Consider the following 27,715-nt stretch of genomic DNA (forward strand, 5'->3'; position numbering starts at 1 on the left):
GAGCTGGCAGTAAGTGTTAAGTGGCAATGCTAACCAGGCTAATAAATAAACCATGCTACCATGAGTAACGTCGAAGGGTAAAGTCACGTGGCTTTTTTGTAGTTAGTTTATGAAACAAAAGGAGCAATTTCGATTTTTTTAAATAAGGCAAAATATGGTCTGACATTTTCACAGTTAGAAGATTATTACTGTATAGACACTGAAAAATATTTTTGGTGGATAAGATCGCTGATTTGGCTTCACAGTATTTTTTTTAAAAAAAATAGGTCTATGGGTCTTAACATTGGAGCTGTTCTTCGATAGGAACGCAACCACTTGGGGCGCTGGTTTTCACTTTCCCTCCCTATGGCTACCAAACAAACGTGACTAGGATAAGTCTACACGTGCGGAGGAACCAATCAATGCGAGGCATATCACGTCGCTCATTTTAATACTCTGTACACGTGTCATTCTCTTGACCAATGAAAGAGAAGAGCGGAGGAAAGCCATTACGTCTGGTGTCGACTCTCCGTGACTGGTCGCTCAAACTCCAAGAAGCTTTAGCGTGTCAACGATATCTAAAATGAATACAGTTTGAGTAAAAGCATCTTATAACATCAACTGGATTACTAGCATGGACTAAATCGAAGTCATGGTCGTCAATTCTGTACATTGGTTTCGAAAAGGACTGCGTCTTCACGACAATCCAGCTTTACAGGAAGCCCTTAATGGCGCGGACACTGTACGCTGTGTTTATATTTTGGACCCGTGGTTTGCTGGTTCGGCGAACGTGGGAGTAAACAGATGGAGGTTTGTGAGCTGCTTTTTACGATTTAGGCAGAGCTGACAATTCACGTCCACGATAGATTAAATGTTAAATATATTTATTGCTTGGAATATAAGTGTAGCTTTGGCAGAAGCCAAATTTGGCATGGGTTGGCCTCCACAAGAAATAACTGGCGCATCCAACTGTTAGCTCCAAGCTAATGCAAATGAGGAGTTAACTATTACAGGATATGCATTTACTGAAATAATTTAAACGTACACGTTTCCTTTTTATTTTCTATTGTACAGTACCAGAGAGTATAGAAGTAACTTCTAACTTCTATACCCTTTGACAGTACAGCTAAACGTACGCTTTCGTTTGACTTGTAGGCCATATCAGCCCCTTAGCTTCAAAGCTAGGCTAATTCTAATATTAGGGCTGCTCTGTTGTGAAACTTGTGAAAGCAGCAGCGAACTTATAAAGATACATCCATGTACCATGTGATCCATGTACAAGAAAATAGTAAGTAGATGGCTGGTCAATACGACAATGTAATTAATGACTCCTTCAGATTGCGGATTTGTTAAGTAGCATGCTATCATGCGAACGCATTTTGCTCACGCCAATTTACTTGTGTTTTATGTAACACCTTCAATACACAGTATTTGTGCGTCATTAATTTCAAGCTTATGCATGCTCACACGATACCATACAGTTGGGTCACACGTTTGTCCCAAATTTGTATCACATAGAATTAATGTGTCAAAAAGCTCTTCTTAATTGGAAAAGTAATACATACACAACGCTATGATGACGGTAGTGACGGATTGTCTGGGCCACATGAGGTCATCCAAAGGGAATAACTACTAAGTCCGTATATATACATTTATGTTTTGGGATCACAAATCGCCACCGTTAGCCGAATAACATGTTTGCCTCATAAACATGTTATTCAAACATAACAATTTCCCTCACGGGATCAAAAGAGTGTATACTATACTTTGTCCTGTACATTTCCTCAGGTTTTTGCTGGAATCCCTGGAGGACTTGGACACCAGTCTCAGGAAACTAAATTCAAGGCTTTTTGTGGTGAGAGGCCAACCAACAGATGTGTTTCCACGGCTTTTCAAGGTCAGTATTGTATATAATGTATAGAAATGTAAGGTTTGCTTCTTATTATTATGCAAAGTTATTTGCATACATTGAATAACTTTTAGCTTGTTCACTTTTTATATGCTGCTGTAAATAGAATATTATGAAACATTATGTTACATAGTTATGAAACGTTATGAGATGATAGAGGACTAAGGAAACTCACCTCAGTGGTAAACAGCACGTCTCATAAATGGGAATGATATTGGATCATTTATTTTACGGTTGGTCACTCAGCCAAAGAGATTGTCCTAAATGGCTGTTCCGTTTTATTCAGAGCCACTGGGCACTCATGACCAGAGGTAAGCAGTGGGCGAAATGCTCTGTAACCAGAAGGGTTGATGTAGGGAACATCCTCTACACTGTAGGTAATGGTCTCAGGGACATTATGTTAATATTATTTGCGGTCCCACATGGCAGGAGACATTTAAATAGCTAGAAGCAACGTGACCCATCCTGTCACCTTGAGCTTCCAAGCAATTAAACATTTTGTTTTCGTTTCTGTTGGTGTTCTGAGACTTCTTTTTTATTTGTGTTGCAGTGAGATGCACAGACATGTGTTTTTACATGAAAGCATTCACTTGTGAGATTCACTGCCTTTGTTGGTCTGGCCTGTCTCCATTGCCTGTAACTAGGAGAAGTTCTTGTGCTTCTAGAAAAATAATTGAAGTAGCCTTTAAACAGATCCTCATTTGAATTTCAGAGAAGCTGTGAAGGAGAGGACAGGCACTACATTCAAGGGCACTTTCATTTCATCACATAATTAAGGTGCTTGACATTGTTAAAATTTAAATCTAAGAAAGTAATATTATAAGGTCTTGAAAGGACCGAGGTAATGTTCACCAATTCCTCAGATTTCTAAATTGCTGTCAGGTCCTCACACAACTTTCTGGGCAACAGTTTTAACCCCCCCGTTAGTAGAATGAGGTTGGACACAACACTGACCCGTTGAGACGTCTGACCAGCTGTATTTCTGGTGTCCACTGCTGGATACATTATTTTGTTGGTTGCATAGTCAGTAACTTTTGATGGTGTTGAGCCTCTTGAGACGGATGACTGACATTATCTATACCTGTCAAGCAACAATGTCTATCAATTTTACTTTAAAGGAACTAAATCAAAAAGCCAACATCAACAAAATCTAATAGGGAAAATGGTGTCTGGGTCATAGTCACTGCTCATCCAGAGCGTCTGGTATTGCACTAGTTCACTTTTGTTCAATGAGACAGAAAGGTGACCCTTTTTCATCATAATTTTTTAGCATAATTTGAACACACAAGGCGTCCTAGACTCTTATCCAGGGTTATCCAGTATGCTGAAAAGCGATAATAAGGGTAAAATACAAATTCTCACATAATGGCCGACTAATGGCACAGGATGCCTGTTGTGGTTACTTGAGTAATATCCAACTGTAAAATGAACAGCAAAGTAAAAATATTGACTAGATAGACTGTATATGCCAGCAGTACAATGCAAGACCTCACCACCTGCATACCCAAGGAGAAATGGCAGCAGTCTGGGTTGTGACTCAACAATTCCCTTTATGTCTTAGATCACAGGGCTCAACATTAACTTTTAAAAGTAGTTGCCAGATTGTCAACTAGGCATGAGGTTTTGGTTACCAAAGCCAACCAAATCTGATTGCCACTTGTAACAAGTTGGTAGCCAAAGGCAACCAGGCAACCATTAATGTGGAGCCCTGAATAATTTCTTCCTTGTATTGTTACTATGTAAGGGATAATGTATAGAACGCCGGTCATTATGGGGAAAATACCGGACCCCGACGCGCCAGCGGAGGGGTCTTGTTTCGCCCTGAAGGGACTTATTTTCCCCATAATGACCGGCTTTTGCTGAGAAACAAATAGTTCGCAACACACGCTGAACTTGAATCAAACATTCTTTAGAACACAGCTGATCAACCGTCTGCTTTCACTTTTGAATGAAGTTCAAAGCACAAACTCCGTTGCCATTGACAGCGGTCATTCTTGTTTTCAGAGGTCCTTTCCCAAGAAATAATGACCGCAAGAACTTTGGGAAATCCCATTCAAGTCAATGGAGCGTTCTACTAGCATTGTGAAGAGCCGTATAATAATACACATTTAAAGTGTGTTGGGTCTGAGCTGAATTGCTGGAAGTGGGATGGAGATGAATAATTATTAAGTTGGAATTTAATGGTTTTACATTTCATCAGTTCCTCTTGATAAAGAAAAGACAACGAAAACAACTAATATGTGAAACCTCTCTGTCCCTCTCCTTCTCCTCTCAGGAATGGCATATCACCCGTCTGACCTTTGAGTATGACTCGGAGCCATATGGGAAGGAGCGGGATGGAGCCATCATCAAGATGGCGCAGGAGTTTGGGGTGGAGACGATGGTGCAGAACTCCCACACGCTCTTCAACCTGGATAAGTAAGTCTGTCTTTTTTTTTTTTCAGGAGAGGAGCAGGCGTCCAGTCAGTTCTTCCAGCACTAAGCATGAGTTGAATACTATAGGATATATTCAGGTGGAACAACTGTGGACACACTTCTCCACACTTCATTTTGTCTGTTGTGTATTGCTAACTCTATAGTGGCTGGTTCTGAAGTGTTGTACTTGAGAAAGTCACCTACATATAGTCCAGTATGCACACACCAGCTAAAACCCTACTACCGTAAGTGGAATACAAAGAAAATTGGAATTTGTAAGGTTTTGTCATGTGACTTGATAGAGGATTCTTCTAGTTGGAGGAATGTAAAGCATGAATGGAAAGGGATTTAATCTTCGAAAGCCGTTGGCCTAATTGAAGTGTTGTTCTAGTACCTTTAAAAAGTTTCCCCAGACGGTGTTTCACTCTGCACTTAAATGGGGCACCTCACCAATGCCTTAACATTACAAAATAATTTACATATTAAAAACAGCTCATCGATGTCATATAAAGACATATAAAGAAAACGGTGGGAAACAAGGAAAAGGAAGTTGGCATTATGGTATTCATATTCCTATCTATATAAAGAAAGTTTCCTGTTCATTTTCTAAAACTTGTTTTGCTAAGGGACATTGTAGAGATTGTCTTACACATTTTGCAGTGTTTTGCATAGACTTTTTGTGAATAGACCATGTATTAGGCTAATGCTTGTTTAACATTTACACATTAATAGTGTACTTAGTGTTTCCCATACATTGACTAATCTGTGGCGGGGCGCCACAAAATAAAAATCTGCCGCCACAGATTAATATTCTATGTTTAATTTAATTTAATTTAAATTAAATATAAGGTCAAATCCTTGCATTGCCATTGAGCTGCACTTTTTACGCACGCAGCCTTTCCTTGCCCCGCCCCACTCTCTCTCTCGTAACCCGCTACCACTCCTCTGCATGTGCATTTAACAAAATATTCACGATTGTTGAAGGATTGTTGTTGCCACATAGAAGCATTGCATAGAAGACCTCTAGCTAAATTGCTATTAAATCCGCTTAGCATCGTGACCATGCTGCGCAAATTTGTTCAAAACTGCTGCATTGAAGGGAACTCTGCTAAGGTCTTATCACAACATAGTAGGCTACATTGAAGAGACTAAACTAAGTTAAGTTATGAAATCAAGCAGTATCTCAAAGCTAACGTTAGAATACTGTTAGCCTACTTACAGCTGCTTGTCAATTTCATTGAAGGGCTCATTTTATTGACTCTGACACTGAATGTTTACAAAATCCCGATGTAAATGGAAAAGTAAATAAACCCCCCCTCCCCCCGTTGTCCAAGTCAGCTACCGCCACAAATTGAATCCAATTCTGTGGGAAACACTGCTGTACTAAAACTAGATGTACCGCATAGCGGTAAAAAAATATGACCGCCAGCTCAGTCCTGTACATCCGTTTCGAAAATAAATCACACTTCAATTTGTCTCCATATTTTACTCCATCCCCACTCTTGAAACTTTTGTGTATGCTTGTTTGGCATGCCTGAGGGTGTGTGTGCGGCTGCACAGAAAGTAGCCTACTGGTGCTGAAAAGGTGAATAGATTGTAGAATAGCCAAAGAAGATGTAGCATTGTTATAAAACCTTTAAAATCTCTAAACAATCACAAGTAGGGCAGTTAATCACAGTTCATCCATTGCAACTGGATTGATGAAAGGTCACTTACACCTGTAGGCTACATTGTATTTGGGAAAAGCAAAAGGTATCAGCATAATGTTATTTATTTATTTATTTATTTATTTATTTTTTGTGTATTTATAAACAAAAACATCTCTGTCAGTTCCATGCCGTTTTCAACAGCTATCAAAAACAAAGGTCATTTTTGGATGGATGGATTTTTTGTGAATGTTTCTTCTTCTACATAAGATTTTAGTCATCTTTAGTTCATGTAATACTTTATTGTCAATGCACAAATTAAGTAAAAGTAGTCTGAAACGTTATTGTTAATGCACAAATTAAGTAACAGTAGCCTAGTCTGAAAGGAAATGCTGTTTTACATCTAACCAGTGGTGCAAATAACTGACATGTCCAAATGGGCCTTGATGAAATGCGTCGCTAGACTGTTCATACACATTTTAACGGGCCAAAGTTGAAGAACTTTTGTCCGTTATTGTTAATTGCAAATATAGGCTGATTCATGTTCCCTTGCATTGTGTAACTGAGGTCCATGGCTAGTCTGGCTTTCATCAGACCAAGCTCAATATTTTAAGAAATCAAAAATAAATAGCGGGCAGATCAGGCTGGGTTCACCCAGCCTAGTCCATAGGCACCGATATTGTTTAATTTTCGATTGAGATATACTGCGCTCTGGCTATTCTAAATGCAAAAATGCATCAGGGAGTTATGACAAAGCGGTAACTAACAAACTAGATCCTAATAGAAAGCTGTTAGCTTCCTAAGCTACAGGTAGGATTATAAGGTAGGCCTATTTACAACATAAATTGTCAATAGGCTATGCTGCTGGCGACACAAATAAAATCTCCTTTGGAAACCAATGGCTTCGCCTTGCTTTACAGTATCAAAGCGGACTTAAACTGCCATATCATTGGCGAAAAATTGTAATAACATTCAAGCAGCTCCATGAGTCAAAGGAAAGCCTTGAATGAAGTAGCCACTTCTAGATGGGACCCACTACACAGTAGCTTAAGGTGTGTTGCTAAAGCAGCCATAATGAAATGAAGGTGTCATTGTTTGGATACTTCACACTGCGTGCTTTTTTAATTTCACAAGACTACAACTACCAAGCTGTAATCAAAGCACATCGATTCCCCTCTCACACCATGCGCACTTAAAACAAAATAAACAGGCGTCTCAGTCTCGCATGTATAGGCAAAACTGTATCAGACCCGGTGTAGCGTTGGTAAATCTTCCATTGCACAGAATGATTTTTTGTAGCACGTGCAATAAATGACAGTCGAAAGATACAAACAGTGCTGCTATCAATTTGCTTGGTATAACCGCATTTATAGTTTTCTACAAATGCAATCAATCAAATGCCTCCATCACTCAACTAAGCTAACGGTAACATTACCTAGGTCCTTATTGATATTACAAGATTAGCATTACCTGCAGTAAAACCAAGCATGTCGATAAACATCCTCAGATTTATTTAGGCTTCAAGAAGAAATGGGAATTACACTTCATGTGAACATCGTCCTATCCTTATTAGATGTCGCTGCGGTAAATTACAGTCCTTGTAGGAAGCGTCCATTGTTTTTCCAACCCACTTTTAACTTCCAACAAAATTCGTCTCACTGCAGCGATCGCCATCTAGTGGACAAGCGACTACTTATCGCCAATACTGAAAATGCAGCCACCATGATGATGATGAATATTTATTTTGGCTTTCTTTTAATCCTACTGAATTTGTAATTATGTATCGGCCGTTCTAATACTGATAGTATGTGGGTGCCTGTGTGTGTGCATGTGTATATGTGTGCACCGCCATTTACAGGCCAATGAGTGTACAGTCACTAAATGTACACATAACCTAATTTTTAGACCCCCATGGATGAAATTCTCTGAAACTTGGCATACCCCAGAGAATGCCAAGTCAATCATACACATAAAATTTGGTGCAGTTCTGAACATCTTAACTGAAGATAGGGGCAATTAAAGCAGAATAATATTGCATTTTCATTTTTTACCGGGGGGTGGGGGTGCAAATCACAAATGAGTGATTATGAGCCAGGTTGATGTGGGCCCTTGAGACCAACATACCATAAAAGATTCTTCATCCTCAGTGCCACGGTTCAGGTAGTTATTTAGGAAAAACTGTTTTTTTTTTGCGGTTCGGGGGGGCCCAGCCGGGGGGGGGGGGGCTGGTGGTGGTCCCCGGGGACGAAATGAAATTTTTCCGTAAAAGTCTAGTGGGGCTACATACCCACCAAATTTCATGTACCCCGGTGGTTCGGTGTCCCGGGTATCAATGACCAAAAATTCAGGGAGTAGATGGGGGAAAAATTCTTGAATTATGTGCATGTGTGCGTGTACAAATTTATGTTTATGTGTGTGGGTGTGTGTGTGTGTGTGTGTATGTGCGTGCTTGTGTGTTTGCCTGCGTATGTGTGTTTGTGCATGTGCATGCATGCGTACATATGTCTACTGTGTGAGTATGTGTCATACATTATGATTACTGTAAATGTATGTGTGTGCGTGTGTATCTGTTTATGCACATGTGTGCACATGGAATGGGTTAACATGACCCCTGGAGGCAAACATAAAGAAAAAATTGGTCATCCTAGGCCCTACAGTTCTCAAGATATTCACAGAGAACTGTGTCTGCCCTACCCTCCTTCGGGGGTCCAGTCCAGCGGGGGCTACAGATCAAAGCGAAGAATGGCGGTTCCATGCTATCCATGTGGGGTACATGCCCACCAAGTTTTGTGTACCCGGTCTTTCAGTGTCGGGAATCCTTGTTGGTGTCGTCACTAAATGTACACATAAATTATTTTATTGTAAGGCCCCCATGAACGAAAGTACACAAAACTTGGCATGCATTCGGAGGGTGTCATAATGATCCTACACTTTTAATTTCGTGCAGTTTTGACCTTGTCAGCCAGAGATATTGTGATGAAAACACCTAATTTTTTTTGCTTTTTAATTTTTAACTAGGTGGCGCTATACATGAAATAAGTGGTAATGGGATGGGTTGACATGCCCCTTAAGACCAACATACATAAAAAAGGTGGACCTCCTAGGCCCTCACGGTTCTCGAGATATTCACAGAAAACTGTCTCCGGCCACCTACAGGCCAGTTGGTGTATAGTAACATAAATTAATTTATTGTGTGGCCCCCATGAACGAATTCCACAAAACTTGGCGTGCATACAGAGGGTGTCATAATGATCCTACAATTCCAATTTCGTGCAGTTTTGACTATGTTAGGTCACAGATACCTTCAATTACAACACCTCATTTTACTTTTTTTGTGTTTAACTAGGTGGCGCTATACATGAAATGAGTGGTTATGGAATGGGTTGACATGGCCCCTTGAGATCAACATACAAAAAAAAAAATGGTCCTCCTAAACCCTACGGTTTTGAGATATTCACAGAAAACTGTGTCTGCCCTACCCTCCTTTCGGGGTCCAGTCCAGCAGGGGGGCTACAGATCAAAACGAAAAACGATGGTTCCATGCTATCCATGTGGGGTTACATGCCCACCAAGTTTTCGTGTACCCGGTCTTTCAGTGTCCGGGAATCATTGGCGGAAATTTGGGCATGCGAAAAAAAAAAAAAAAAAAAATCTGACTAAACCTATATGACGCCCGCTTCGCTGCGCGGCGGTCATAATATGGAAAAGAAAAATCAGTGTTTTGATTGTTCTGTGAGTGTTTGTGCTCTAATGCCTGCGTACTTGTGCATGTGTATGTGTGTTTTCGTGTGGGAGACACAAGTGAACGTTTTGCCGTGTTTCTCTGACGTGCCAATCACAATACTTAATTTCCATGAAAAATATGAAGTGTCAGTTGGCCAAGTACCTTGCAGGCTGCTGCTGAATGTGACATATGGTTAAGATAGATAAGGCTTGGGGTTCCACGAGTCATTAAAAGGCTCAGGCGGGGAAATAAACAACATGACCTGCAGTGTGTAACGTCCAACAGCCATCAGCCGTTCAGCCTGTCAGGCCAGTTTCGTCTGTGATACACATGAGGAATAGGCCAAAGTGAAAATGGGAGTGTACCTTTAAAACTGCTGATGGCAGTTCTATCCTTCAATCACACATTGCACACATTCTGTGTAATGCCCTTGCATGGAGGCTTAATCAGTACCCTGACGTGCAGCATGGCCTGTGGGCCTGTTTATGGCTATTGTGCTATTGGCACAGTTGAATGTGGTTCTGCTCTTTGACCTTTGCGGTGCCCCAGCTGCTGGCTGATCAATAATTGACTGTGGGGCTCTACGGGGCTGCTGGAGCTGCCTGGCCTGGTCACCCCGTGTCCAGTGCAGCTCTGGCTCCCCACAGACATGAGTCATTCACAGATGATTACACGCTGTTTGCATAAGTGTGTAAATTGCATCTGCGTGCTCTTGACCTCACATCATCAGGAGAAAAGCGTTCAACTTAATCCCTGGGACCATGCGTGTGCTCTGTATCTTCATCATACGCCCCCTGCCACCACCCCCCATCTCTCTCTCGTGCACACTCCTTTTCCCTCTCCTTGTGCGTCAGAAGGTGTGCACGCCAGCACAACGTTACATAAAAGCAGGTGCTCACTAGCGGCCCACGCAGTCGCTGTTGTCGTCGCCACCTTTCCGAGAAGAGGCACCTGCGTGGGCATCAGAGAGACGCCTCTCTCGCTCTCAGGCAGTCCGGGCCAACTGCTGTGCACTGGCAGTTGCAGCCACCCAGTGGCCGAGCGCCGCCACTGCAGGTCACACTGCCAGACATGTGACGGAGGAAAGGGAGGGGCAGTAAGTAGGCCGTGGAGTCCCAACTACTGACATGTGCTGGCAGGCATGCGCCGCCAGACTGCTGCTTACACATGGGAGCCTCCTGACTCCGGACCAGGGAGCCAATGGGAGGGAGCCGACGCTGGCTCAGTATAGACGCCTGTTGTATAATGTGAAGAAACCTATAAATAAAGATTGAGGGCCATGTGGGTCTGTCTCACCTGGGCTGCTTCCTCCCCGACAGGATCATCGAGATGAACAACAACCGGCCGCCGCTTACCTTTAAGCGTTTCCAGGCCATCGTGAGCCGCCTGGAGCTGCCCAAGAAGCCACTGCCCACCATCACGCCCGAACAGATGGACAGCTGCCGCATCAAGATCGCGGACAACCACGACGAACACTACAGCGTGCCCTCTCTAGAGGAGCTAGGTAAGCACATTCAGCCACTCAACCATAACCATAACCAACCATAGCACATTCAGCCACTCAACCATAACCATACCAACCATAGCACATTCAGCCACTCCTAAAGGGGTTTAGTAGCCAAGCAACCCCAACCCTAACCAACCACAGCACTTTTAGCCACTCCTGAAGTGGGCAAGCTACCTCAACCTACTGCAGCTCATTCAGCCACGCCTAGTTGGTGCAGCAGCTGTGCCTTTATGTATAAAACTCTCTTTATATAGTATTTTATTAGTTATTGGGGAATTGTGGCGCCCACAATGTGTGTTATTTTATATATTTAAAAAAGCTGGCATACTGATTTCAAGGCTAACAGTAGGCTTATGAAGTGTATACCTTTACTGTTTTATGCAATATCAGAGAAAGAGTTATGAAGTTCATGCTTTACTGATGTTCTACAGATGTAGATTTCACTAAGGGTCTGTGTGTACTGTATTCTCAGGGTTTAAGAATGTAAGTCAGGCTGATGCAGTCTGGAAAGGTGGTGAGACTGAAGCCTTGGAACGACTTAACAAGCATTTAGACCGAAAGGTGAGTGGTCTGGACTGTTACAGATCCTTTGCTGAGCTGACTTAAGTTGTGTTCCTCATGTTGTTTGCTAATACAGTTTGCTAATTGCTTGTCTTTTCCCTAAAACAAATACTGTACCATATCATTAGTGAGTCATGTTTCCTTGTGTTTGATGTGATTCCTCAGGCATGGGTGGCCAACTTTGAGCGACCACGAATAAACATGATGTCGTTGCTGGCAAGCCCCACGGGGCTAAGTCCCTACCTGCGATTCGGCTGCCTGTCCTGTCGAGTGTTCTACTACAACCTACGGGAACTCTACTTGCAGGTAGGGTAACTTTTATGTGTTGACCGTCATTATGGCCTCAAACATCACAAACATAGGTTGTGTTGTACTAAACAATCATGCTACATTATCCCAGGCATGTTTATAACAGTAAAGTTGTAGTGTCAGAGCTGCTTCTTAGTGTAGCTTTTGCACGTCAGTGGACAACAGTCAAACCTCTGTAGAGAGGATAGCATTGCCCTGCAAAACTTTAAACTAATTGACCAAAGGTCATGCCTTCAGTCATCCCAAGTTCAGTGATGTAATAGTTTCAATTCCTGCCAGTTAGATGTTCGGAGGTATGAATGTTTCCTATTCTCTTGATCTCTTGCCATAGAAATTAGCCAATGTTCCAGTCCAAATACAGATTATGCACACACACACACACACACACAAAATGGCAGTCTGACTCTTCTGTTGACTTGTTCAGTCTTAGACCTATGACCAAAAATGCTTTCGGGCGAGACACCCAATTTACTCACACATTTATGGCTAGAACATATGTATGGATAGAAGATCAATTAATTTAATCAATTATGTATGTAAAGGTCTTCAGACCTGATTATTTTTTCTGCATTAATGCAGAAATTGCATTATCCCCAAGGCCTACCTCATGCATTGTATTTTTGCACATATCTAACATTTTGTACAGAATACACATAGTTTACATCCAGTGTAAGTTCAGTTAGATCTATCACTAGCCATGCTATACTGTAAATGCAAAATGTCTTTCATCCTCCCCCTCGTCCTGTAGATTTGTGTGTGGTGATGGTGCTGTCACAGCAGAAGCAGCTCAATGGCTGCAGTTTAAATGCAGTGTTTAGACATATCTGTCTTAGTATGTTAGTACTTCACACCACACTGTGGATCTCTGTGAGTTCTGACCAGTCATGGCACCAGCCTTCTGTCGATGGCCATGTTCACCTAGTGGGATGTTGTGCCTGTGCGGTAGACGTGTTGTGCTGCCTGTATGGTACAGTAGACTTGTTGTATTGTAGACACCGTGCTCGTGTGCGTGGTGTGATGGTTGTGTTTTTCTCACTTGTCTTCCCTCAGCTCCGTAAGCGCTGCAGTCCTCCGCTCTCTCTCTACGGCCAGCTGCTGTGGCGGGAGTTCTTCTACACGGCGGCCACCAACAACCCCAACTTTGACCGCATGGAGAGCAACCCCATCTGCGTGCAGATTCCATGGGATCACAACCCAGAGGCGCTGGCCAAGTGGGCCGAGGGCCGGACGGGCTTCCCCTGGATCGACGCCATCATGACCCAGCTGCGGCAGGAGGGCTGGATCCACCACCTGGCCCGGCACGCCGTGGCCTGCTTCCTGACCAGAGGAGACCTGTGGATCAGCTGGGAGTGTGGTATGAAGGTAAGGAATGGGATTTGAAAACCACTGCTGTAGTTTCATGGAACTCTTAAGGTTGGACTAGGTGTGCTTTGGCAAACAGTTTGGCGACTGGTCTGGAGAATTGCTGAGAGTGAGTAGACTCTATGTGCCCGTCAGCATCTGCCACCATCCCGCCTTTTGTCACCATCTGGAGGTTGGACCTGACCGTTAGCCACTTTATATCCTGAGTTATGGGTGTTTTACTTGGATGATGCGCTGTGTAAATGCCTTAAGTGATTTGGTATGCATTGGCTTGAGCACTTGTGTGCATTCCCTCAGCTCAGAAGTATTTGAGTGATGAAGTCTTTTCACAGCAGTCCATGGTTGCTTTTGTAGGCAAGCAGTACACTGGCTTGTATTGGATATATGAAATCATTTTAGAAGCTCTGGCTTAGAATGTCCTCTCAACACCATGTTGTTGTAGCTATGCAGTCTCAGTCTGAGGGATATTGCTTTCTGAGCACCTAGATTTCTGTTGCGCAAGTAGGGATGTGAATTGCCACAGAGGCGATGATACAATCATGATATTTGGGCCATGATCTCACAATATCATTGTGATTGTTTGCATCTTTCAAAACAGCAAAACAGGTAAAATGCATTATAAGGTAAAAAGCATTCAATTCATCTGACTTGAATCTTCTCATTTGACTCTGTGAACAAAATGTATGAACACATAGTCAACTCTCGCTCTTATAAACACATACAGTGAGTGCTCTACACAGTGAATGGACTGTTTTTGTGAGTTTCTCTCTTCCAGTTTTAAGTGGTAGAATACATAGCAATCATACTCATGTACAAAGTTGATCATTCTGTGCTAACTCAGACAAGGCTTGTGCAGATTTTGTCTATATCATGAATGGGCACCAAAACCAATGTCTCTAGAATATAAACTTGTTTTACCTATTTGGTATCAATCATTATTTTCTACAAAAGTACAATAGTTTATTAATATGAAGTCCTCACAAATAATTGGCATGAATACAGGGGAAGGCAGGTTGTGTTTTTAGTCATTTTCAAAGGTTTAGGTCTACAAATAGGCAGCACAGACATCCACTTGCTGGCTTTATGTTTTGTAAATAAATGTGAGATCAAGTAATGCACCTGACATATATTACTGTGATTGGGTGATTCCTTACTTAATTTACTTTAAACATGTAACTTGTAAATATACTAACATGTCAGAAATTACAGTCAAATCAGTTTATTTATTATCATCTGTGATTATTTCAACTTTATAAAGTCTTTCAAATGAAACTTACATTTGTGATGCTTGTTGGAAATAAGTCATAGTTTGCACAGAATGCTTATTAGATCTGGGAAGTCTGACCATGTCAGGCCCTTAGGCCTAAGTTTGAACTGGCTTGCTTAGAGATTTTGCATTGAACACTTAATGATTCATGTCAGTTCACGTATTGATCACACTGTTTTTTACTTCTGGCTGTGTGTTCAGTTAAGCATACTGTACTATAGCTACACCCATAATACTATTCTGTTTTTGTTTGAATCCGAAACACGTTTGTTATGTTTTTGCCTCTCATCTACACTATTCCAGCATGAACAATTTGAAAAGGATGTCGGACCCATATTTATTAGAAAAGTCCGGCTTTGCGTTTTAACGTGAACAGAGAATGGTGTGCCTTTCCAAGAAAAAGAAAGCCTAAAAAGGTTGAACAGCTTAACATGCTACTGATTTTTGGGGTCAGCACTGTTGGCTGTAACTAAAAGATTGTTTCGATTTACTGATTCCATCACATGCTTTTGCTGTGCCAGTGTCACAGTTGCTAGGTACTAGGTAATGCTGTTTCCCTGCCATTATACTCACTAGGCCTAGCTGTGGAGCTGTCATTACCTTTGGTGTAATTATTGCCCCCACTTTTCCTCATAAGACCTTGCTGGTGTCTGTTTGAGGTAAAGAGTGGATCTGAATGCACGTGGTTCTGTCTGTTGGTCAGGTGTTTGAGGAGCTGCTGCTGGACGCTGACTGGAGTGTGAATGCGGGCAGCTGGATGTGGCTCTCCTGCAGTGCTTTCTTCCAGCAGTTCTTCCACTGCTACTGCCCCGTGGGCTTTGGCAGGAGAACAGACCCAAGTGGAGACTACATCAGGTACGCAAAGCACAGTCCGGTTTTTGCCAGTAATACCTGCTAACCATTGTATTCGTAGTATTTGTACATGCCAGTGTGCTGGGGGGATCTTCACATGACCATTTGCCTTGAATATTGATTTTAGGATATAGTTAAAGCTAGCTACCTACTTAAAACAAATCTTTAAAATGTCTTTAAAACTTTGTAATGTCACTTTATGGTCTTAGTCCAATCCACCAGTTCAAAGTGCCATCTCCATGCTATTCTGTGAAAGGTATATGTGATACTATGAAGCTTAAGAATTACATTTGCCCTGTGCAGGCGCTACATCCCAAAGTTGAAGGACTATCCCAATCGGTACATCTATGAGCCCTGGAATGCACCGGAGTCTGTGCAGAAAGCAGCCAATTGTGTGGTGGGGGTGGACTACCCCAAACCCATGATCAACCATGCTGAGAGCAGTCGCCTCAACATAGAGAGAATGAAGCAGGTCTACCAGCAGCTCTCCCACTACAGAGGCCTGAGTGAGTGTTTCCCTACACGCACACATGCACACCATGAGATTCATCTAATATACTGTAGTGTGTTTGGCAACGTTGTACAGAGACTATAGATGCTTTCAGATATAACCTCCGGAGTATATGCGGAGCTTTGTCAAACGGAGGTCTGACCCTTTGGGTGATTCAGATATGATGCTAACATTATTATCTCTGTGTGGTTGAACAGGTTGAATGTGGTTGAACACGCACATGAACAGAATCTCTGCATGTTCTTCGCTTTATTCAGACAGAAGTTAATTTACATAATGTCGGAAATACTAGGAGGGGAGCAGTAGAACAGCCGGCTAAGTTCGGACTTCCAAATGACCGTTTATGTTGTTCAGATAGACGGTTTAGAAAACAGAAACCGTTTAACATCCGCAGAACCTCCGGTCTTACACGTAGGTCTGAATGCAGCTTATGTGTTTTCTCCAAGCTGCAACTTACAAATACATAAAGGCTTTGCTCTGCTTTTTCACAACTGTTATTAATAAATGGCCTTATGTGAGGCAAAAGGCTATGGCCATGCGTCAGAGGCTAGTTTTTGAAATGATGCTCAATGTGGCTCTTAGTGAGAGACCCTTTCTGCTGTTCAGAGTGTTTCCATCTCTGCCATTTAGTCTTTGTGCTGTTCGGTTGGAGTTCTGTCAGCATGACCCTATTGAAGTAATTTACACGGCAGGATCCTTTTGATCACAGCAGTGCCATGAGCCGCAAGCATGAGGAAAAAACACACAAGCGTACACACACACACACACACATGCACACACACACTGTTCTGCCATGTCCAACGGAAAATTAATTACCGGTACCCATTTTTCATTTAAGCAATAAGCCCTGAGAGACCATAGGTTACACTGTTAGGCACGACGTGCGAAATCAGTGTAACCTACGGACTCGAGTGGCTTATTGCTTTTCTAAAATGGTTACTACATATATCTGGCAAGATTTTATAAAATAAAGACACAGCAACGAGAAATGTAAGGATTTATTCATGGACAATCATTCTTCCGCCAAAAAATATATTTCCTCTATCAGAATGGTTGCTAAGCAACGTCGAGACGCAACAACTCTAACTTTTGTATCAATTTGTGGAGGTGCAGAAATATAGAACCAAATGCGGTCAATGTGTATGCTCGATTTTACAATGGCATAGAACGCGATTCAGCCAATCATAATGAAGGACCGAAACTATCCGTTTTAGAATAAATTGTTATATTTGTATTGTCTGTATTGCTGGATTAGTAACAGCTAAAAGACACTGGTTGACTTGAGCTCAAAATGATTTGGATGTAAATATGACCTATTATTATTATTATTATTATTATGCAGTCTATGTGCTCATGTAATAATAACTGCAAATCATTCACCTGGTTGTTTTCAGGTTGTTTTCATTCAGAACAGTTGGTAGGCTTGTGGGCAATTGTGGCCTGCTAAAAAATGAAAAGCTTTCATGCAGTCTCATGAGGTCAGACTTACACATTGAGCTTTTTTCTTTTTCTTTGCTTGCATCTCTCTCTCTCACAGGTCTTTTGGCGTCTGTTCCCACCATCCAAGAAGAGGTAGAGCCCTCGTTATCAGATGACTCTCAGGCCAGTGGCAGCAGCACCACTGGTAAGAACAGGAACACGTGAGGCCCAGTGTTCATCCGTAACACAGCAATTGCACCATTGTACAAAATTGTCATCAGTGTTTAGGGAATTCTGGGAAACTTAGACCAGCAGCCATTACATTTGATGAACATATTTTTTATATTCTCTTGTAAATAATATACATTAAATCTCTTTGTTTGTATCAACAAGTTGTAATAGCTCTTGAAAGCTCCGTGTATATAAAAACTTCAATTCTGAAAAATGGCATTGTAAAAAAGTAGAGAAGGTCAAATGTTTGAAATCCATTGCTATGCATTTGTGCGATCTGTTCATCATGCCATCTGTGCATGCACTGTTTACGGTTACTTATTTTCAAGTGTATATGAATGAAAACACACTGAAAATAAAGATTTGGGATTTTAAGGGTAACCGTGTACCCACATATGTTTGCAATGGTTTTCTCAGGTAAATGATGGCCATGCATGAGTTCAGTCTGGAAACTCTTGCTAGGGCTGCTAATTATGAGAGATCCCCTGTCTAGCTCTGCGTAGGTTAACGGGCATCCTTTCACTCATGGCTTTATGATGGGGTTTTTTGTGTTCATCAACAGCAGTTATGCAGCAGTCACTGTTAGATTGGATGCATTTCATCTAACAGCAGCAGCATCTTTAGTAGATGTAGTCCGTTTAGCTGAACAGAACTTACTACCATGTCATGTACATAAATAAAGCTCATAAGCTGAACAGAACTTACTACCATGTCATGTACATAAATAAAGCTCATAAGCGTGTTTAGAGAGTTTCCTGACTGAACTACAAGTCAAAGACAGTTTGTGAAGCCAAGGAAGTTAGGATAGACATTCAAGTGATAAGTGAACACTGTGCAAGGGCATCAGATGTATACTGTAACTTACATTCTGTGCATTCAACACCAAAACTGAAATCATGTCATGTCATAAACCACTCCCTAACTCCCTTGCGCAAACAATAAAGTAATATTATTGGAAATGGTACAACCTGTCTATATGTCTTAATTGCATAGACATTTCAGGTCATGAGAAATGAGACTAGTCGAAATGGTTGTGTCCGTGGGCCCTGTATTGGATGATTTTCACACACAAGTTTGGCAGCTAGTCAGCAGCACAGTGTTGCACTAACATAGTTTGAGGCTGTATGTGAAATAAATTAGCCAGTAGCACACCATTCTTTAGCCATGAGCACAGCCATGCTTCCTTTACCCCTTCACCACAGAGGTGAACTAGTGTTTGCTGGGTGAAAGATGACTGGTGGAGGGTATACAGTAAGTCTGCTGATACAGTGACGTTAATAGCAGCTCCATGGTTGAACTCTAGCTCATGGAAAATAAACTGGTGCTTAGAAGTTAAGTAGCACCAGCCCGTATACATGGATTTCTATGGAACGTCACGAAAACATGCGTGCGCAACCAAGAGGCAGAAAGCACCATAGAACAGCAAAGATCAATGCAAAAGAGCAAAAGAATAAAATGAGTTTTTGTGCTGAAAACTGCACCAAATCGAAATCACGATGGTTAGAGAATGTTAAATATGTTCAATATCCCTAACGGCATGCATGTCTTCGGCAAAAATGACAAAATACGATGTTATATTAATAATCCAAATGAACGTCAAACTTTGAAATATAGTCTGAAATGAGATGTTAATATAATTGAGACAACAGGGGTATACAAAAAAATCCGATTGTAGCTTACAGCAGCCAACTATTTAGGTTAAGTTTATAACGTTGTGGTCGGCCACCGCCGCGTCTTCTGCCTCCGCCGCGCCACAAGATCTAGTTTTGTTGGTAAACGGGAAACCCGTGTATAGCACTTACTTTGCATTGTCGTTCTTCAACCGTATGTGTGGCTGTGGTGCTCTTGTTACCTTTTGTAAGCCATGTCGAAACGGTGCTGAATTAGCTGTGTTGTGTGTATGGTCTTTGGATTGACCCTTCCTCTGAGAGGGCACCAGGGTGTTCAGCAGCCCAGTAGGTGGGACCTCAAATCACTGCCAATTCAATGCCTCTCCAGGGTAGGTAGCTTCAGATCACTCAAGTTTCCAAGTCAGGCCCAAGAGTGTCTTGGCTATGCCAACCCCACCCAAAAAACTCTTTTTTTTCTTTATTACATATAAAGTTGGAATGTGAAGAACACCTCTTGTAGACTTTTTGTGGTTGGTTATGGTGAATCCTGAAGTTGAGCTTACCTCTGGATACTCAAGCAGTTAGTGTAGTATAGTATAGTAGTAGTATAGTGTATATATATATACTCTTGATCCCGTGAGGGAAATTTGGTCTCTGCATTTTTTTCCCAGTCTGTGAATTAGTGAAAAACACTCAGCACACAGTGAGGTGGAGCACACACTAATTCCGGCGCAGTGAGCTGCCTGCAACAACAGCGGCACTCGGGGAGCAGTGAGGGGTTTGGTGCCTTGCTCAAGGACACTTCAGCCGTGCCTACTGGTCGAGTTTCGAACCGGCAACCCTCCGGTTACAAGTCCGAAGCGCTAACCAGTAGCCCAAGGCTGCCCCCAGGTGCCATGGGATATTAATGAAACCAGGATACCTTGTTCAGGTAATCTATTTTTTGTACCACTAGGTGCCATTTTGTTTGAAAACAATCAGTATGGAGTAGCAGTATGGGTACTCGTGGGCCATCCTACCCATGGGTGGAGTAGATGCAAGTCAGAACTTCTAATTTGAAGGCCGCATGTAACATTTTTTTTCAAAGCATGAACTAGCAGGCCGTTTTAGGGCTGCCTGCATTTTTGTGAGTTCAGCCACGGAATATGCACATAGGATCTCCAAGGGCCATTTTCAGAGACAAAATAGGAGCATTTTTCTTAGCGGCTGGGCCGAGCACTGGGCCATTCCTATAAACATTCAATTCACCCCCACAAGTTCCTGAGTTGAAAGGTGGCCAATGTCTTCCCGACTAGCAAACATGGCAGTTCATCAACCCTACCTTCAAATTGGTATGTAGAGGGCTACAGTGTAGTAGGAAAGTTACTACAAAAGCCAACTCAAGTAGCATGAGAAGTTACTACAGTAGTGCAGAAGGAAGTGCCTCTCCGCTGACAACCAAACAACAGTTCAGATCAGGGGCCTGTCCTACGAAGCGGGGTTACTGGCTTATCTGGGTAACTTCGAGAGTAACTTGATCACGTGTGGCGTAAATTCCCGATTAACCTGTACTACGAAAGGTGGATAGGTTTTAACCGAGGTATGCTGCCATGGCAATTTACGCTGCATCTCAAACCTGCTCTGTTATGTAACCCGAGGTTTCCGTTAACCACACCCTTTATAAGTACCACCCCTCCACTAACAAATCGAGACTATGTCGGCGTACCTGGATGATACGACATCGGAGCGCAAATCGTGAGGTGCTCTTTTCGAGGGGTTTTAGAGACCGCCATATATATATATTCTCTATGAAGATATAGATGGTCAGTCGAGGGAATTCGTTATTTTTGTCAGATGATCTAGGCAGAAGTCTCTAATGTCACCCGTCATAGCAATGCCCTTACGTGGACATTAGATGTTTTCTATCTAATCGGTGATGCTGAACATCTGAGCAAGAATACTGTATGTCCGAAAATAAATCGGACATAGGCCTAGCCTAGCCTACAGTATGCTGAACATCTGAGCAAGAATAGCCTAAAATAAATCGGACATAGCCTAGGCCTAATAAATTAAAATCACCATTTTAACAAACTTGTTGAATTGAATGTCAGATTACTGTACCCTGCACATAAAGGCTACACATTTCCACAGCACCAGAATTCGACCGAATGCCTCCCTCAACCCCTTCCACAATCGGCCTTCCACTATTATTTGCGATGGCCAACTCCTAAAACACTCCTTACAGTAGCCTAGTGTTCAAAGACACCTTTTTCTTGTTAGCTGTAAAACAGAGGCCAAGTGAAGGCTATAAGCATACTAGGCCTACATGTTTTCATAATTAAGAAATATTCATGCAAGCTATAACTATATAAACCTACTATTCTGAATAATGTGTTTGTGTTTCATTTTCACCTGCTGCCATGTGCGTTTGGCAATGGTGTTGCATCTGAAATGTTCACAGGACTAGGCATAAACTAAATCAGTCAATGGGGGCTACTTGAACATTCAATTATCCTATTACTGTAATCGATATGCCCACTTCTAAATTGTGTTGCATCTGTAGGCATTTCTATGAACTCAAAATAGGCTATTTAATTATTTCAACTCATTTCAGACATTCCGCAAGCTATTAATCCTCCGCAACACATATTTGAAGAACATGTGGAAATAAAACTTTACTTTTAGGCTACCCGATCTGCAATACGTTGCCAACAGCCTTGCCTTGCTTTGTTCACTGCCGACGTATTTGATTTTTGTCGTAGAGTGGGTTTTAATTTCTCATAACTTGGCATAATAATTGTGCATTCCTCATCCGTAAAATAAGGTGATCGCGTCATCATTGAAAGTGGTGATTTGCACTGCAACCCGCCCCTTTTATGTGAACGCGCACAAACTCCAATTAGGTTAACCCCGGCTCAACAAATCAACTTCATAATCAGCGTCGTAGTACCGATTAACACCACTTAAGATAACCAGGTTTTGTCAACCCCGGTTTAACAAGTAAACCCTGGGTTATATCTGGGTAGGTTAAGCTCCCTTCGTAGTACAGGCCCCAGGTGAAACTGGATGTCTGCGGTATCTCTTGTCACCTGTTTCTCCCAACACTTGCTTCTACATTCCGAGAGTGACTGAAGCCCTATATTTATCCCACCAGAGTGAGGGCTGTCACTTCTCCTGGAGGTGTCTGCAGCTTGGGTACTGTTGCTCTCCTCAGCATCCACCACAAACCCGTGGAACACCTCTCTTTCCCAGGCTACCACATGGCTGGTCATGGGATGTGCTTGTCCAAAGGGAGACTGGACACCACCAGCATGTCCCCCTGTTTCCCGCCGTGGGTAACCATGTGATTGAACCCCTCGTTTTGCCAGTGATCTTCCTTAATCACCTATCCCAGTAGTTTTCAACCTTTCAGGGGAGTTCTCTTTCTGGAGGCCATGGAAAATTGCAGCAACCTACTTTTGACTGTTGGGTAATTGTCCCACAGAAGACCAGTGCTATCTTAGTGGACACAACAATCATCTATCACATCCATCACTTTTTTGTAGAGAAGTGCTCCTGGGTGCTGATAAGTCAAGATGGTGGCAGTCATCTCGATGTTAAACAGTTTTATATAGCACTACTACAAACTTTGTTCTCTTTGTTAGGACCCAACAAAGTTGTGTTGAATTTTCTTACCTCTTTATTGCCTCTTGTCCAAACAAATTGCCTGATTAGAAGTAGCTAGCACATATTTTGCATTATATGTCTAATAAGATGCAATGTAGCCGTTTTGTGTTCGTGTGGTTCGCAGGTGCAATGTTAAAATGCCAGAGAACCACCACCACCACAATGGTCACAACAGAAGCTACGCCAACAGTGGTCACCTCATCAGCAGCAACTACCGCCATCGCCGCACCTGCAACAGTCATGCGTCCAGCTGTGTCGGCGCAGCCACAGAGGAAGAGAGGCTGGCCCACGGAGCTGCAGAGTACCCAGGGCTGCTCGCAGTCCAAAGTCCAGCACATCAGCAAGTCCTCCACCAGCCAGGAGTAACCTCCGGTACTGACCTTCAATACTCTGTAATGACTACCACAAATTTACTTTACTTTGCTAAACAATGCATCTAATTATATGATATATGTCTACAGACATCATGATACATCTTATTAACTGTGCTTACTGGACCATTATGATTAATTCTACCATTCTGCCGTCCCGCTTTCTATTAAGCCAAATTCAATCCTCGGCTGTGTACTTTGGAACCATTCCATTAGAATATCACCACTGGAATATCTACCATGTCCTCGTTTACTTAGCTACTTAGTAATCAGTTATATTACTAAGTAATCAGTTGTATGACTTCAAAATGATTTTCCCCTTGGTCTGTGTTTAGACACATATCAGATGGCGTCCCCGAGAAGAAGCAGGAGGTGTACTGATAGCAGGGGTGGCCTGCGATGAAGGAGGCCTTTATGGGGGCGAAAAGCGGATCCTGTCGTCTTGTGGAGGTGTCCCCTGATATCTGACACACTGCACATCCCTCAGATGAGACTCGAAGGAGAGATGCCATGCCATGCCTTGCCTTGCCTTGCCACTCCACGCAGCTTGTGTTGCATTGCAGAAAAAGATCAGCAGCAAAAGCAGCGCCTGAAGAGATCACATCAGCTGTACCATTGCCAATTGGACTCTGACTGTATGGGAACAGCTGGCGAGTGAGAGCTGGTGCCTTTCTGGCTCCTCTTCTCTTGGCTGTTACCCTGATCTGCTCCTGTCCTGTAGATTCACCCTGATTATGTGTCTGATGTGTGAATTTGAACTGGAGGGGATTCCCCTTATAGCCGTATCAGAACCCCTTTGTGGCTATCGCTGTCTGACTGCAGATTACACTGCCGTTATCATGCTGTACACAACTTCAGCTAGTTAACATGAGGCAATGGGCTTCAGGTCAAGCAGCAGTCGTCAGAGCAGGTTCTTGGAGATGGAGTGATTGTTGAATCAGATTCTGGCAAAACTAAAAGCGGACAATCTGGCAATAGTTTCGTTGTAACCAAAAATTTTTACACTGGACAACTATAAGTGGAGGTATGACTAGTCCGAACGTAACGGAAATAAATCCCTCCAGGATTTTGCGATCTTGCGTTTTCGCAAATTCAAGGATTTTCCTCAATTTCCTGCGAGTTGCAATTTTCTCTTATTGCCAAAAAGTATTTGAAACACTGCAGTGCAATATTTTGGATTGAATGTATTTTATTTAAAGGGGCCATGTGTAGAATTATGTAGGACTTGAGTTGTCTTGAATGCATCATTAAGTTTGCAATGGTGCTCTTCCATTGACTTGCATTGTATTGCACTGAGGTACAAAGTGGTATTACAACAGTGCGGTCTGAGCAGGGTCTGAAGCTGGCTGTTTAGCATGCTAGCTTTGGTGGATATCTGAGTAACTCAGAGCATAGCTGTTTTTGAAATTGCATCAGAACAGTTGTTTCTTCACATTCTGTTGCTCTAGGTCTTGTTTGAATGTTTTAAGACTACACTTTGCCCATTTAACTCAAAATCCACACTTACAACTGTTGATTTCGTTCATTTTGGCCACGGTGATCTCCACAAATCCTTGCAAAATCCTGAAGGAACTGAAATGTTTTTTTTTTTTTTTTTTTTTTTTTTTACGATGACAGAGGTCCATGTTGAAGAAGAATTTTGAACCTTTTTAATGAGATTTGCAAAAAGACAATTGCATTTAGCTCCTAACTAACGGGGTAATCTAGATGTTTAGTACACATTTGCAGACAATCCTTCAAAAACATGATATCAATGAAATTGCAGTTGTGTTTTGTAGCAAACTAGTGTTGCACTCTGTCCATGAAGTATGCACTATACAAATAAAAATACTTACTTACTTACTTAACCAACATAACCCAACTGCAGTTCAACCGATATTACCTTGAAAGCAAAATTAAATAATATATATTTATGACAACTCATTGAAGAAATGAGTTTTGCAATCAACCTCTTTATTTATTCTTGACATGTACAGGCTAAATACCATCATTCTTATTGTGAATAATAGTAACATTTTTGTTAGTACATTCAGCAGTCTGCTGGGCTGTAATTGGACCTGATAAGTTGCAATGTTGTAAAGAGGTTGGTTAGCTGAACCCGAATGCAAAATGCACTAATGCCACAGCAATAAGCAGCAGCCAACCCTAGCCATCCACTTGGGCAATGTGTTCAAAGCCAGTCTTAAAGTAAGATATTTCTGCCAAAATGTTTTAAAGAAGCAAATCTAAAATTTTGCCAGGAGTTTGATCAAATAGTGATAAAATAAATTGACCAGCACCTTGTCCAATAGTCACTCCCTCTCAGAAAATTCCAGAACACCTCTGATGTCTTGGAACTCTCCATCAGCCACTCACCAAAACATGTCATGCCCATTGCAGATCAAATCAATAAAAGCGTACATAGCTAGAGACATACAATCGGATAACTTTAGCTGTACAAATCAAACATGTCAGTTCAAGCGCAGCGCTTTCAAGGTTGAATATGTAGTTTCTTTGCTCTGTCTGTAAGTCTGACGTGTCTGAGGTCTTAGTCAGATTAGAGGTGCATGCATTTGCTCCGAAGCTCTATCAAAGAATTCCTCACTCTTTGGCCTCCAAACCCAGCACTGCACTAGTGGTAGGTTTGGTGTGCACCTGACTCGGAATGAATATCTAGCACATGCATGTGCCTGTCTCTGTGTCCTTTTTGCCTAGCACACATGCATATGCCTGTCTGTGTCCTTTTTGCATTCTCTAGCCCTCTTGTACATGAGCCCCCTTCAAACTGGGCCTCGTCACTCGCACAGCACTTTCACATAAGAAGCATCGCAGCAGTTTGACAAAGTACATGCAAATGATATCATTCTCATTGCCATACCACCCCCTCCCTAAATACACCTTGTCCTTGACCATCAATAGCTTTGAAATGGTCATCATTGTACATTCCATGCAGATGTGTACACTTAAAGTCTTTTGTTTCCTTTTAAGCTTTCTAGAATACTTTTATTTATTTTTTGTATTGTACAAAAGAGTTTTATTTTCATTAAAGCGCTGATGGACTTGTGACCTACTTTGTCTATAGGCAGTAATTTATGAGAGCCTTCACACTACATGCATCAATCTGCATCTAAGACCATCTATGGGATATATTATATATTGCATCCAGTATTTTTTTTCTGTAGGATACAATATATCAAATAAATTCCTTAAAATTTGAAAATGTTGTAAAAGAGTTTATTTTTTTCTTTCATTCTCCCCATGCCTTTAGGTACTGTGCTATACCACTAGATGGCAGAATTTAATCAGTTTCCTCATTTAGCAGAATGAAATGAGCAGCAAGCTTTTTGTTGGTTTCTGTGTTTATTTTGTGAATGCCATTGATGAAGGTGTATTTCTGTTTTCCTTGTCTCTTCTGTGTGTATTTGTATAATTGGTGCTTAACAATATAACCTCTTTAATTCATAGACAAATGCCATATGTTAATAATATAAGGGAATGCAAACAGCATCAGGATATGCTTCAAAAATTCTCATAGTGTATTAATAGTCTACAATATTACTGTGTGTTATAGACTACAATTGTAGATTAGAATGTGTTGGAGGACGATACGCTGCACTTTAGCTTTTTACCTTGTATTTAACACCTTATACTTGCCTCTAATTTCAACTGCCTGCATTTCATTGTTTCCTAATTCTGCCACACTTGACTGTTCCCATTCTAAAGCTGTTAATGACTTCAGGAAGGTGTGGTGTGCTTATCAGACTCCTAAAAGAATGGGCGCACTGCAGTGGTGCTCGGGATGCAGACCAGCTCTGTGTTTGTCTGCTACCCTGTCGCTCATGTCCAAAGCAGCTCTGTGGGGGACGGGTTCCTTTGGCTGCACGGGTGTGGAGAGCCCAGCAGGACCACTGACCTGATCAGCCCTGTGCATCTCAGCTGTGTCCTCAGATGCCCACCTCCCTGAGATTTATTTCCTCCTTTTCTCTTTAGCTCACACTCTCTTTGGCATACTTGCTGTTTAAGTGCATTCAGAAGACATTGAGCTGTGAAGAAATGAAATAAATGTCCTCCATTTCCCCTTTTCTTTTTTTGGTCTAAATGACACCTACAGAAAATCATGTTCCCCCAGTCATCACTTGGCCTGAAGTGAAAGCTCAGTACTTGCAGCAGCAAATTAAAGGTTGAGAGGCCAGAAACAGAATCCTCCTGTTTCAGCAGAGGTACAGTGCTGCTGTTTATTTCCAGCCGGATCAGTGCTCATTGATCAGGGCCACAGCCTCCCTCTGTCGGCTGCTCTGCTCTGCTCTCCGCTGGGTTGGGCTGGGCCCCTCTCCCATGGTGGCGGCAACTTGAGCTGCATCGATTGGGCCTATCCATCATAGCGGTGGCAGGCTTTTAACGGGAGTGCCCTGTACAAA

The 27,715-nt window shown here is 42.1% G+C and overlaps 1 protein-coding gene across 2 annotated transcripts; it reads left to right on the forward strand.

Annotated features, from left to right (window-relative positions):
* Window positions 1-459: 459 nt before the first annotated feature.
* On the forward strand, window positions 460-26,517 carry cry2 (cryptochrome circadian regulator 2). 2 transcript variants are annotated; one of them, XM_048256070.1, is made up of 12 exons: window positions 460-789; window positions 1,768-1,876; window positions 4,164-4,306; window positions 10,993-11,177; window positions 11,653-11,741; window positions 11,907-12,047; window positions 13,101-13,412; window positions 15,383-15,534; window positions 15,835-16,037; window positions 17,580-17,666; window positions 23,072-23,319; window positions 23,654-26,517. In XM_048256070.1, exons 1-11 carry the CDS (start codon window positions 632-634, stop codon window positions 23,311-23,313), a joined length of 1,821 nt encoding a protein of 606 aa, XP_048112027.1. In that variant the 5' UTR covers window positions 460-631; the 3' UTR covers window positions 23,314-23,319; window positions 23,654-26,517. The 2 variants fall into 2 exon arrangements, with proteins under 2 accessions (XP_048112027.1, XP_048112028.1); XM_048256071.1 differs by lacking the exon at window positions 460-789 and adding an exon at window positions 2,601-2,665 and having other exon boundaries at window positions 1,788-1,876.
* The last annotated feature ends 1,198 nt before the right edge of the window (window positions 26,518-27,715 follow it).

This window comes from Alosa alosa, chromosome 11 (genome assembly GCF_017589495.1).
Source record: "Alosa alosa isolate M-15738 ecotype Scorff River chromosome 11, AALO_Geno_1.1, whole genome shotgun sequence".
Classification (NCBI taxonomy): Eukaryota; Metazoa; Chordata; class Actinopteri; order Clupeiformes; family Clupeidae; genus Alosa; species Alosa alosa.

What these genes read in the sequence shown, in the direction of transcription:
- cry2 (XM_048256070.1), top strand. Translation starts at nt 632, where the DNA reads ATGGTCGTCAATTCTGTACATTGGTTTCGAAAAGGACTGCGTCTTCAC. An exon ending in ACGCTCTTCAACCTGGATAA is followed by an intron (nt 4,307 to 10,992) that starts GTAAGTCTGTCT and finishes CCTCCCCGACAG; the next exon opens with GATCATCGAGATGAACAACA. An exon ending in CTCCCACTACAGAGGCCTGA is followed by an intron (nt 16,038 to 17,579) that starts GTGAGTGTTTCC and finishes TCTCTCTCACAG; the next exon opens with GTCTTTTGGCGTCTGTTCCC.